General features: G+C 40.9%; 1 protein-coding gene across 5 annotated transcripts in view; it reads left to right on the forward strand.

Moving 5' to 3' along the window:
- The first annotated feature begins 4,871 nt into the window (after nucleotides 1-4,871).
- Agk (acylglycerol kinase) overlaps nucleotides 4,872-14,198 on the forward strand; it is a 75,176-nt gene continuing 65,849 nt past the window's right edge. Inside the window, exons 1-3 of one of the 5 annotated variants that reach the window (XM_046434188.2) lie at nucleotides 4,937-4,970; nucleotides 9,214-9,259; nucleotides 9,920-10,034. In XM_046434188.2, coding sequence (XP_046290144.1) covers nucleotides 9,934-10,034 — 101 coding nt within the window. In that variant the 5' untranslated portion in view covers nucleotides 4,937-4,970; nucleotides 9,214-9,259; nucleotides 9,920-9,933. Of the gene's footprint in view, nucleotides 4,971-9,213; nucleotides 9,260-9,916; nucleotides 10,035-14,198 lie in introns of those variants that run through there. The other 4 variants (XM_046434192.2, XM_046434190.2, XM_046434189.2 and 1 more) reach the window with 4 other exon arrangements.

Genomic DNA, 14,198 nt, shown 5'->3' on the forward strand with positions numbered 1-14,198 from the left:
TCCTGAACACATCAGGGAATTTGTTATTGTACATAATAGGGTGTATAGAGTTTGGACATGCTTCAGACGCAGTACCACCACTTGGCTCCAGGCTGTCATCAAGGACCTGGGTTCTTTCCATCTCTTTCCTCCCTATTCCTCTGTGAAATGGCTCTGCCTAAAGTTGGCTTTCCTCGTGTATGAGCAGTAACAGCAATCGCTTCAGGCACCGTGTGGACATATGATCCTAGGTGGGGTAAAAAGTGGAACCATCTCTTTCTCTCTTTTTAACTAGATTTGATGAGCTCTAATGCACATACCTACAATTCTCCCATTAACATTTATGATTCACTGCTTTTTGGTTCATTCACAGAGTTATGCAACCATCACCATAGCACATATTTTGGAACACTTTCATTTCCTCATAAAGAAATTCCATACACATTAGCAGTCATTTCCCATTTCTCCTCAACCTCCTCCCAACCCCAACCCTAAGCAACTCCAATCTATTCTCCCGTTCTTTGTATTTGCCAATTCTGGGCATTTCATGTAAATGGACCCATATAATTTGTAGTCTTTGGCTCCTGGTTTATTTTACTTAGCATGGTGTCTTTAAGCTTGATTACCTCTTCTTTTTTTGAATCCTGCCCCCTTTAAGAATAAAACCTGTAGAAATTTCTCAGCAGATTTCCCTTTGAGACTCTTTGAACTAAGTGTAACTACATGATCAATTCCTAATCTAATGGCTGACGATGAAAGAGGAGTTACCATGATTACCTTAAATGAGGGTAAATCAACGAGGAGAGGGTTACCTATCACAGGCCATCAGGGGCTAGGAAGGAGAGAGCTGGATGCTGAACAAAATATGGTCCATGTTAGCAGATGTGGGAAATGGACGTTGGAGAAGGAAATGTACACTACATCAGCATAGTGACAAGGACATCTATGAATCAATGTTCAAAGAGTCTATACTCACCCTCATGCTGTTTATTCCACTAGACTTCCTCTCTTCCTGACTTTTTGTTTTGAATCTGTAAACTTCAGATTCCAGGGCAGTGGGTTCACCAGCCACTCGGAATCCCACCCCTGCAATGGGTTCTACCACTGACCAGCAGTAGGGGATTCAGGAAAGTGGCAAAGGCAGGGAGAGGTAGCTGAGGGGTGAGATCACACAGTGTCCCCTTTCCAGGTCATCAGCAGACAACAATTTGGCATGTCATCATTGCTGTTCTGGCCTGGCTTTATGTTGTTGATGAATACAATGGAAGAGGGTTTGCAAGTATGGGTGTGTGTGTGGTCATACTGAGTATTTACATTCTATTAATGGGAAAAAATTAAAATGTAGAGCCATCTTCAATCTTGATTCTTTCTCCCGTGGCTTACTCTCAAGTGGTCTCACCCTCTTCTACAGTATGGGGCAATCTAGTTGGGGTTTAAATACTCCGTCCTGTTGCCTATGCCACTCCCCTCAGTTCCTCTCATTCTACTTGTAGACAGAGGTTATTCCCCTCTAGCATCTTCTGAACCAAGAGAATGTTACCTCAGAATCGGTCCTGAACAGATGGGAAGCAACTGGGTCTCAGGATGGTCTGTCATATTGGGAAAATGCCACAGATATTGCTATGTAAGTGGAGGCTTCTCCAATACTGGGAGCTACTGGACATCTCCAATGTCCAATGTCACTTTCCTCTAATGTCCTCAAGGGAAAGTGAATTCATTTTATAGGCCATAGGCATTCATATTTTATATGCATATGTTATTTCAGTACATAAAAAGTACCATATGTGGCAGTATGTTAGATATGGAAAGAGATGCAAGTTCCTACCCTTAACAGTACAAGCTGCTAGGGATTACTTTTCCACTCCTTGGGGACCTCACTCAGCAGTTGCAATACTGAAGAAAGAATATGGAAAGGAAGAGTGTAATCCAAGCCCATCTCTCTGGCTGTACACATCTGAATCTCTTTGGCTTCCCCTGTGGCACAAACATGCCGTCCAGCTTTAGGGATTGTGCCTTAGGTTGCTCCAGGCATCTCCTGGCTGTGGTATCAGAACTGAGTCTCCTTCCCTGACACCACAGGTGTTCATTGTGGATCAGAAGATGCTTTTCATGACTCTCCCTAACATGAAATGGGACTAGGCTTCAGTCCTTGACAACAGAAGTTCCCCCCGGCAGCCTAAGTCAGAATGTCAGGTATCTGTAGGGCCATTGGAAGCCATTCAAGGCTGGCTAGCAGTTGAGCTTGACTATTTTGGAATAATATACATGGTAGTAAAACCGAATTTGGAAAAGAGTAGATTTGGTATAGGTTTTCCAAACTATAACCTACACATTTCTGAACCTGCAGAAATTTCTTCATCATTTTCAATACTTCTGTCCTTATAAAAATACATGATTAATGGCCAAAGTGAGTGATGTGAGCACTGTCATTCTTTAAGAAAGGGCCAGGTGAACCACAGTGTAACTATCAGGAAAGGCTCCATAGACAATGTTGGTGTCTTAGTTCATTTTCTGCTGCTGTAACAGAATATGACAGATGAAAAACAATGGAGGTTTATTTGGGTCATGTTTTTGGTGGCTGGGAAGTCCAGCATGGTGCTGGCATCTGGTGAGGGACACTGTGCCACATCGTAACTTGGCAGAAAGGTGGGCAAAAAGCACAAGATGAAAAGAGGAAACTTAGACTCAACTCACCTTCTGTATCAGGAACCCAGTCCCATGATGACGACATTAATCCATCTATGAGGGCAGAGCTCTCAGGACCCAATTATTTCTTAAAAGTTTTATCTCTCACTACTGTCACAGTGGCAATGACATTTCAGCAAGAGTTTTGGACATTCAAATCATAGTATATGGGCAGAAAGGAGGAATGGTGGTCACTACAGGACAGTACTGGAAATGGGAGTAGGACTGCACAGATGGCCCTACACAAGCAAAATGAAAGGCAGAAATAATTTAATTTTAATAGTGATTCACTCAAAGTGTTGAAAGAATATGCTCCAGGAAGCATATTCTAAGATAGTGTATACTAGTTTCCTGTGGCTACTGTAACAAATTACCACATACTCAGTGGTTTAAAATGACACAAATTTATTACCTCACAGTTTGGGGGATCAGAAATCTAAAATGGGTCTGTAGGGTTGTGTTTCTTCTCGTTCTAAGGGAGAATCATAGGGAAACTTACTAGCTTTAGAACATTCTGTGTAATTAAATTCATAGCCATATGTGATGAAGATGTTATAGGAATACTGGATTCTGGTCTTTAGAAGTCCTAAGAACATAAATGAGTATAGTCCTCCCTGTGCACATATACTCAAAAACAAAAATAAAGTCAGCCCTATCAAAAAGCATATGTGTGCATACATTTATATGGTCATAAATGTATGTGGATTTATTTTTTTAAAGTTTCTGTCAATATTTTTCTGATTGGAAGGTTCATCAACACTGAGCTTTTCTCATCGTCAGGAACCATGTTTTTTTGCTGAATCCCTAAAACATATGCTAGTCTACCCATTGAGCCATCTAGCAATAAGTCCTGGGTGTCTTTGAGTTCTGCAACTTACTTCTAAACACAAACATTTGAAACAGTTGGAAAAGAAGAGTTGAAAACAACTGTCTCCCATTCCCATAATACCATAACATTTTAGAATTAGAAGACTGTTTTTAAACTGATGATCTTCTCAGTCCCCTAAATTACAGATGGAAACTTAGAAGAGAGGGCTAGGAAGTCCACAGTGTGACCCCATTAGCATGAGAGTGTGAAACATGCTTTAATATACCATAATCTCATTGGATGTACTCATTTCCTGCAAGCATTTGTGGGGGATGAGGCAGGGTGCATGCCTACACTATGAAATGGGAGATTAGGCTGCAAGCTCTCTGGGGACAGGGACCATGAAGGGTGATGAAGATGAAGACATACCTGCAACAGAGCCTACCACATACCACACAGAGAATGCTGTTTAATTAAGTTTGAAAGTAAGAGGGGGAGAAAGCAATCTATATTGCTGGCTTGGTCTCCACATCAATGTGAAGGCTGAGGACAGAGAATTTAAATTGCCTGCTGGTGGTCAGGACTGCTGCTGGCTTCTCTGTGGACACTCTCTTGTCTCTAGAACTCAGCGCACTATGGCCAAGAGAGACATCTGAAACATAAGCCAGATTCCAAGACCCCTGAGTGAATTCCTGGTGGAGAGAGATGGTCAGGATACTTCATAGCTTTGTAAATCTGTGCCCTGCTTTTAAGACAATGAGGGAGGGCAGGGAGCTCTCCTGCATCTGAATCTTAATTGTTTTCAGCTCAGCAATCCACATATTCTGGAGAGGCACACTCTGATCTTCGTGGCCTGTCTTGCCCACCTCCCCAGCTTATTTGCTGTCCTTTCTCCCTAACTCTCTGCGTCACCCACACTGGCCTTTAACATGCCAAGCAGCCAGGGCCTTAGCAGCACTGGCTGTTCCCTCCGCCAGGCCCTCCCTTTCCCGGACCTTGGCTTGGCCTGCTTCTCCGGGCCATCTGGGTCTCAGACCCTTTGTCCCTCCTTTCTCCGGGAGGCCTCAGATGCCTAACAGCATTGTTCTCCCCTGCACCCTACTCCATTCCTTTATATCACCCAGTTTCGTTTTCCTCCTGGGGCTGATCACTATTTAAAATTGCCTTATTCATTCAGTTAATTTATTTTCTGATTTAGTTCCAGGTCCAAAGACAGTGTTTGCCTTGGTGAGCTTTCCAAAAAAAAAAAAAAAATAGTGTTGGGCGATAGACAGACGGATGAAAGAATGAAATAAACGAGTGCAGACGACGCAGGCAGCTCCAGGGCAGCTGTCCCGCCACCCTGGCCGCCTCGCACGGCAGAGCCCGGCCCCGCCCGCCCGCTCCTCCAGCCCCGCGGCGGAACCCGAGGGCGGCGGCAGCGGTTTCCCTCCGACGAGCGGGGGAGTCTTGAGAGAGCACACAGGAAAGGCAGGGCGGTGAGCGGGGCCGGGCGGTGGTGAGTGCCGGAGTCGCGCGCGGGGCGCGGGCCGGGCGGCTAGCAGGGCCGGGGCGTGGGCGGAGCCGCCGCGGCGCACGGGGCACCGGGCGGCTGGGCCTGGCCTGGGCCCGCGGCGCGGGCGGCGGCTCGCGGGCAGCTGGCCGCACGCTGGAGGGTGGCAGCCTGGGCCCGGCCGGCGCGGCGCGCGCATCCACGGTCACCGCGGGAGTCGGGTGTCCTGCGTTGGAGTCCTAGAGCTGTCGCTAGCCTGGGGACCCTTACTCGCTTCTCCCCTGGGGCTTCGGAGTACTCCTTTGCAAAAAGGGGCCAGTGGTGCCCGAGCCTTGAAGGGGTGGATGGCTTCATTCATTCGGGCGCTTGGCGGGGTTGGGTGCTGCAGATGGAGAGCACCTGCCCGGGAGGGGTTCCAGGTGTCATGAGCAACCCCGACCTGTCACGTCAAGGGGGTTGAATACTGTTAGGGCTTGGGAATTCTTTAGGGAGGAAAATGGGCTCTTAAGATAAAATAGTTAATTTGAACGTATAAATTTTAGACTTGGAGATGAGGGAATGGCAATTCTAGTTAAATACAAAGGACTGTGCATTGTTAACTAATGCATTGCAAATTGTGATAAAAGTTTATTTCAACTTACAAATGACAGTCTCCACCTATCACATGTGGTCTTCACTGCTAAACCAGGTAAACAGAGCCGATGAGGTATCCTTATTTTACTGGTCAAGAAATGGAAACAAGTTAAATGACTTATAGGCTCTCACCACCAGTAACTGACAAAGCCAGGACAAGAATCTAGTTTTAGGCCCATGAGCCAGTCCTCTTTCCACCCTAGGATAGGTGCATATTTTCACATTACTTGGATAACACACAAATTAATTCATTTGTGACAAAAAGGGAGTTCCATTGGGGGTAGGGATAACCTTTAAACAGCCTTACTGACTCTTAGATTGTTCTTTAATTTATTGGTATTCCCCTTGGGTGGTTTTACCTCTTCTCAAACTTGACCTCCATAGTGATGAATGCCAAATCTGTATCTTTTGCCCAGTTTCCCCTAGTTTCATGCTGCTATCTCTAGACATCCACTGGATATTTTCTTTTTCTAAATATGTGTTTTTTTTTTTTTTTAAAGTTGTTGATGGGCCTTTATGTTGTTTATTTATATGTGGTGCTGAGAATTGATCCCAGTGCCTCACACAATGCTAAGCAAGTGCTCTATCAAGGAGCCACAACCCCAGCCCCATCCACTGCATATTTTCACTTGGATGCTCCACAGGCATGTCAATTTCAGTGTCTCTTAAGCTGCACACTACCTTTCTCCATAAACCTAGCCAGTTGCCTAAGCACAAAAACTGGCTTGGTTCCTCCTCTCTCACCTCCCACAATCAGTTGATCACCAAGTGCTAACAATTTATATTTTCTGAAAACCTCCGAATCCATTCTCGTGCTATCTTTTTTGTGCCTTCCTTCCTTTAGGTGCCTAAGGATTATGGCAAAAACTTCCTAATGGCTCTGTTTAGCTTTAATTTCAGTGTCTACCAGTCTGTTTTACATTCTGCGACTACAGTTGAAATATGACCATATTGCTCACCTGCTTAAATTCCATGAAATTGTTTTCATTGTCTTCAACTCCAAAGTCCTTAGTGTGGATTCAAGGTCTTTTCTAACCCTCCCTACTCCCACCATCCTTTCTCCCTAAACAGCTGTTTATCAAAGTCCAGTATGGTGCTGACCTTACAGTTATGGGCATACTTGTTAAAAATGAAGGTGACAGTGGGCGTGGTGGCGCACACCTGTAATTCCAGCCTCTCTGAAGGTTGAGACAGGAGGTTCACAAGTTCAAAGCCAACCTCAGCAAAAGTGAGGCACTAAGCAACTCAGTGAGACCCTGTCTCTAAATAAAATACAAAATAGGGCTAGGGATGTGGCTCCCTGGTTGAGTGCCCATGAGTTCAATTCAAAACAAAACATGAAGGTGTCGGCTAAATTTCAGAATAAATGAAGATCACGGGGAAGGGAGGTAAAGCTCAAGAATAGGTGTTTTAACAGTTCTGTGCATTTTAACAGGCTCTACACTAAAAGTCGAGACCTCTATTCAGGATGCTGTCCCATGTTTACCCTGTTCTTTATTCATACCAGACTCTTGATGAGGCTCAAGACACACCACCCCAGAATATAGCGCTTGGCATTTGAAGAAATAGCAGAAGCAGGAAGGTCATTCTCTGACTACCTCCTGCCCTTCTCCCCTGAAGCAGATCATGAAAGACTTCTTTGATTTTCCTCTTTATTAGACCCTCCTGTGAGATGTGTTCATCATATACATAGAGGAAAAGAATTCTCTTATTTCTGAAGACACAGGGACACAGAAGAATCTGAACAAACAAGCCTCACTATGTTCCACCTATCATTGCCATTAGAACATTATCCTTTATCAAATTGTACTTCTGCACAACTATCTACTCTTCATCAAAGTTAGCATAAAAATACATGGGTCTTCCTATTTGGGTCTTGTTTCTGAAGGCTTCTGTGTCACATAAAAATTACATTAAATAATTTTGTTTGCTTTTCTCTTTATCTTATAGGGATCTCAGGCATGAAACTAGCAATGGCTGAGAAAAGAAATTTCTTCTTCCCTATGCTATCTACCTGTGTTTCTCTGAATATAACTTGCTGCCTTTTCACTTTTATACACTGTCTTAATTCAGACTGCTATAACAAAAATACCATAGACTGGGGTGGCACAAACAAATTTATTTCTCACATTTCTGGAGGCTATAAATCTGAAACCAAGAGGCTAGCATGTTTAGGTACCTGTTGAGGGCCCTCTTCTTGTGTCCTAATATGATGGGGTAGAGGGATCTCTCTGGTTTCTCTTCTCATGGGCTCACTAATCTCATTCATAGGGTGCCACCTTCATGACCTAGTTACCTCTCAAAGACCCTATGTCCTAATAGCATATTTTGGGGATTAGGACTTCAATACAGGTATTTTAGAGGGTCACAAACATTTAGATCATAGCATTCACATAGCACCCTCTTGACTTTGGTGACGATGCCTCATTCTTCTAGACTCAGGAAAGACTTTGCTGACCCTGCATGGCTCCTTTGTGAGACCCAGTTCAAGTTAGTTCCCTTCTTGTAGACTCCCACTGAGCCTTGCTCACCCCTCAACATTTATCCCACTGTATTGCAACCATAATTGTGTAGGAATTATGGGCTTAATAGTTGTCAGTACTTGAGAATGGGTCTGACTTTTCTCTGCCCTAGCTCCTAGTACAGAGCCTGGCACATATGTTGTTTATTAAAGTCCTCTTAAGTGAAGGAGTGGTGTAGGGCAGGATGGAGAGGAAGTAGGCCTTCAGGGCCCTTTCTCCAGCAGCCTGGGTGTTGTGCAGGACTCATAGCAAGGTAGGCTCCCTTATGCTGCCTTCGTTTCTGAATGCAGTAAGGATATTTTTTCTTGTGAGGAATTTTAATGAAAGGCAGATAGAAAGTAATAAAAAAGAACTGGTCTCTTCGATGGAAGTGGCTTTTTCCTCCTCTGGTCTATTTACCTCACTCATCCATAGTAATAAAAATTTTTTGTTTAAATTTTTAATCTCTGTAGAAAATAATTTATATTTATTTTAAGAAAACTTAGCATATATATTAGAATTTTAAAAATAAGCATCACCCACCATCCCACAACATAGAGGAAATTACTTAAAAAGTTGTTTTTATTTATTTGTATTGATATTTTTTCAATTTATGTTCATATTTGTACATAGTGGGATAATACTAATTATATATGGCTTCTTATCCTGTTAATTTTACTTATGTTATATTTTGAGTTTTTCCACATCTGTAAAAATTCCCAGTAAAAAAGGAATATTTGATACCACATGACTTATTCAATAGATATTTCTTAAATAGCCATTATGTGACTTATTCAATAGATATTTCTTAAATAGTCATTATGTGCCAGATCTTACTTAAGGCATAGAATTCAGCAGTAACTAGAACAAAGTCCTTACTCTCATGGGGTTTATATTCCAGTGGGGTAAACTGATTAACAAATTAGCAAATAAACATAAGTATCATCAAATGATAGTGCCATGGAGAAAACAAATAGAATAAGTCTGTATTTATCACTTTGAATTTTAGTAAAGTTGTGCTATTTAACTTTCCTTACAGGAATATATGAGAATGTCTACCTAACTGTATTTTGTCATCAGTGAATATAATTTAAAATTTTTTATTAATTTTATAGGTAAATAATGATACTGCTTTGTGATTTGCACATCTTTGATTACTGAGTAAGTTGGGCATTTCTTCATAGCCCTGTGCATTTCCTCTCTGCTTATTTTCCTATTGGAGGCCTGGTGTGCTCTTCTGTTTTGAATAAACTATTACTAACATATTGTTGAATTCTTTATGTCTAATGGGCAAACACTCTTAAACAGTCATATAATGAGACTGTAAGAAGACAGAAAAGGAGGCTGGGGTTATGGCTCAGTGGTAGAGTACTCGCCTTGCACATGCAAGGCCCTGGGTTCAATCCTCAGCACCACATAAAAATAAATAAATGAATAAAATAAAGGTATTATGTCCAACTACAACTATAAAAAAATATAAAGAATACAGAAAGCCAGGAAAAGTCTGGTAATCCTCTTCCTTTCTTCATGCCCCTCCTCCTTCCTTCTCCTACAATGAGGAACTAGTGATCTGAGAAGGAAGAATATAGTTCAGGTAGAAAGATGTGAAGGAAGAAGAAAATAAATGTTGGTGAGTGAGAAGATGGTGATGATGAGACTAGAAGGGAAAAGATGAGAAGAGGCAGAGCAGAAGTGATAAGGAGGAAACCCAGCAAGGGAAGAGGAAGAAGAAAGGGTGAAGGAATGGAGAGGAGCAATCAGATGCTACGTGATTACTTTGATACTTATATTTTTATTTTCCTGTTTCTATTCATCTAGCAGATCTCCAGGAGAAGATGACTGTCTTCTTTAAAACACTCCGAAATCATTGGAAGAAAACCACAGCTGGGCTCTGCCTGCTGACATGGGGAGGCCATTGGCTCTACGGGAAACATTGGTAAATATCAACAGTCCCACCCCACCTGCTCTCCAACTGCAAAACAGCCTTAAAGAGCCTCAGGCTGAAGTTTTACTCAGCAGTTCTTTTCCCTCTAAAATACTGTGATGTAAAAACAATCAAACAAAAAAACTTATTCAAGCCAAAGCCAAGACAAAGATTTCTTATTGTAACCAGTTCTATACAATTAAAATTACATGGAGCTATTACACTCATACTTCAATAGATATGGATTATTCTAATGAGATTGGAAGTGAAGCTGTTTTTATTCATTTTATTTGTAGTTGAAGAAATTGAGGCCTATCACACAAAAAGTAAAGTCCTCTTTCAAGTTCAGACAGGAATTAGGACACATAATGTGTCCCTACCCCAGCCCTCCACTTATTTTTAACTTGTGAAAAGTATCTCCTTGGAATTTTGTTCCTGCTCTTTCTTAGTATGATCTCTTGATCTGCCATCACTCTGGTTGCTAGATACTTACCAGCTGTTTCTTCCATTCCCTCTGACCATCTCCATCTATCCCATTAACCTAGGTCAATTTCAATGAAACAAAAACTTTCAAGCCTTTTGTTTGAATAAGGAATTCAGTGCAATTATGTATATTTATTAGCCTTGGAGGGAGAAGAATGTGCTGGAGCTCCTTTTCCATTTTAATATGGAAATAAGATTTAAATCAACAGAGAATTTTTAATTTTTTTATATAAAAAAATCATAGAAACTATTAAGCAGCCAATGGGTTGCAGTCTTTTGCGAATTAAGTGTTACATCTTAAGTCTATAGCAACACTGAATCTATGTAAAACAGAAAACAGAATGGCTGTGCTTTGTATTGTAGGTTTCCTCATTGGAAGAGAATCACATGGATACTTTTGTGATTGTTTTTAATTTACCACTGTCAGAAATGACTTTATGATGCAGCATGGTATCTTCTGTTCTGCAACTGTATAAGTTGGAGCATCTTCTTTTCTAAGTATCATCAAGACTAAGCATTTACATTTCATTAGTTAGCATCTAATGAAATAAGCAGACCTCAGAAACTTACCATGTGTAATATCAGAAAAGACAAGGACAGCATAGTTTTTTTAATAAATAAAATATGATACATGTAGTATTTGGCTTCTCCTCCTTTTTTTAACTAACATGAGCCCTCAAGGAGAGGCTCCTGTACCTCCTTTGCAGGAACTCAGAGCTAGACCAGGATCAGCTTGGTCAGAGGATGCTCCCACTCACTGGGAGTTACTGCTGCTTCCTTGACTAGGTGAAATTTGAGTAGCTGTGACCCCTGTTCAGGATGTCTTCAGAGGTACTGTAATATTTTTTTGCCCTTAGAGTCTTGAGACTTTGAAAAGGGCCATTAGGTCTCTGGCACCAGAAGAGGCCTGACTCTAAATTGGTTCTGAAATAGCTTGAATTCACTGTGGTAGGAGCCAGACATTTTGCTCTGTCTCCACCTTTGACATTCAAGGTTGCCACCCCAAATGCAAAACCCCTGTTGTCCTTTTGTGTTTATTTTTCTCAAACTTTGATACTGTTTAGCTCCATCTATTTATTTTTATTTATTTTAATATTTTTTAGTTGTAGATGGATACAATACCTTTCTTTCTTTCCTTATTTATTTATTTATTATGTGGTTTTGGGGATCGAACCCAGTGCCTGATACATGCTAGGCAAGCGCTTTGCCACTGAGCCACTACCCCAGCCCTCCACTTATTTTTAACTTGTGAAAAACATATAAACTTGACCACATTAATCATTTGTGAATGTACAGGTTCTTAGTGTTAAGTATATTCATATTGCTGGGATTCCTAGAACTTATTTGTTTTACAAAACTGATTCTCACTGAACATCAATTCTTCATTCCTCCCCTCCCTGCAGCTCCTGGAGCCACCATTCTGCTTTCTGTTTCTATGAATTTGATTACTTTAGGTCCTTTATATGTGTGGAATCATATTTTTTTTGTGACTGGCCTATTTCACTTAGCAAAATGTTCTCAAGGTTCATCCATCTTATAACATGTGGCACAATTTCCTTCTTCTTAAAAGCTGACTAGTTAATATTCTATTGCATATATACTACATTTTCTTTATCTGTGTATTTGTCATTGGACATTTGGTTTCCTTCTCTCTCTTGCCTACTATGAATCATACTGCAGTGAACTTGGGTGTACAGATAGCTCTTTAAGATTCTGCTTGCCATTCTTTCAGATACATACCCAGAAGTGGGATTGCTGGATCATATGGTGATTCTATTTTTAATTTTTTAAGGAACCTTTCTACTGTTTCCCATAGCAGCAGCATCATTTTACAGTTCCACCAACAGTGCACAAGGGTTCCAATTTCTCCCTCTCCATCCTCACTAACATGCTATTTTGGTTTTTTAAAAGTAATGCCATCCTAATGGTAGTGAGGTGATATGTCATTGTGGTTTTGATTTGCTTTTGTCTATTGATTAATGATATGAAATACTTTTTCATATATCTTTCAGCCATTTCTGTGTCATCTTTGGAGAAATGTCTGTTCAAGTCCTTTGCCCTCTTTTTAGTTAGGCTATTTATTTATTTTGAACTATAGAAATTCTTTATGTTTCCTGAATATTAACTCCTTAGGAGATATAGAATTTGCAAATATTTTTTACTGCTTTGAGCATTTTTTTTTTTTTTTTTTTGGCAGTACTGAGGATTGAACCTAGGGTTTTGTCCATACTAGGCAGTTGCTCTACCCCTGACCTGCATCCCAGCTCTTTGTTACCTTTCTGTGTATCTTTGTTTCAGTGTGCTGACTTTATTCTTTGGTGCATAGAAGTTTTAAAGCTTGATATAGTGCCATTGTCTACTTTTGCTATTGTTGCTTTTTTTTTTCCTATGCTTTGATATCATAGCCAAGAAATTGCCAAATCCTTCGTTCTCTATTCCTGGAACTTTGACCACTGCTGTGTCCTCTTTCACACTCCCTACCTGGCACTGGTTGAATGCTAAACCTGAACATCACTTACTCCCATTCCACTTCTGAAATATGGAACTTTGGCACCTAGTCCCATTATAGCCTCTATTACTCCAGTTTTCTCATTCTCTTACTCCCATTCTTCAGTGTTATCAAAACTTTGTGACCTTCCTGGTTTCTTTCCAATCACTTTTCCCTACTTTTCACTTTTTTACTCTTCTAGATTCCTCGATCCAACACATCATATACACTTCTTAACTCCATTTTTCACCTGTCCTGTCTGGCCTTTTCCATCTCCCAATTCCTTCCTCTCATCATAGCTGAACTTTTTGTTTACTTCCGACTCATGATACATCCTGTTCAGTCTTCATTAGAATTATTTTCACCAGTTTTATTTCTCATCCTTTTTAGACACTATTGACTATTCTTGAAACACTATTTCCCCCTTGCCTCTGGCTCCCTAACTTTTGTCTCCATAAAGCTCTTTTCTGAGCTTCTGACCTGATTATAACTTCAATTGCTTAATGTCTCCTTGGGTGCTTCACAGGTGCCTCAAACTCAACAAACTTAAACAAACAAACAAACAAATTCTCTTCAACTGTATCACTTTCATTTATCTTTGAGGTGTCTTCTTGCTCTGCTTGTCCTTCCAATGCTGGTGCCCAGTTTCCCTTCTCACTCTGCATACTTCATAGGTGATTATAACTGCATGTTGTTTTCAGTTATGATATATAGATTTGGGGGCCATCATGTTTTTATCCACCAGATCTGTGTCTCTTGAGAATCTCTTGAGACTCTGTGTAAATAGGAAAAAAAACTTTTTGTAGTAGAGTTGGGAAGAATTGCATATTTTAATTTATTTTTATTCTGTTTCTTTTTTATTTCTGCCTTTAATTTCTCTTTTGATATCAGGTATTTATTTGCAGGTTTTATTCCACTAGTGATAGTTAATAGTATACCAACATTTTCTTCTCTATTGGGAATTCCTCCCTCTTCTTTTTTCTCCCTTCTCCCAAGTTTCAAAGACAAAGTCTATGCTTTCTTTTTCTTCTGCATAATTTCCCCACAGCAGGTCGCAGTAGTTGACAGGAGCAGCGGGGACTGCTCTCAACTCAGTAAGAGTGATTGAAGAGGAGGAAATGGCCCTGTTTGCTGAAAGTAAAGAGAATTTAAGTATTGCTCATTCCTCTTCAACTGCTCTTACCGAGCTTTCTGGGTTCCCTGGG

The sequence above is a fragment of the Marmota monax genome, unplaced genomic scaffold (assembly GCF_021218885.2).
Source record: "Marmota monax isolate L192 unplaced genomic scaffold, Marmota_monax_Labrador192_F-V1.1 WCK01_AAM20220418_F8-fsc00122, whole genome shotgun sequence".
NCBI lineage: Eukaryota > Metazoa > Chordata > Mammalia > Rodentia > Sciuridae > Marmota > Marmota monax.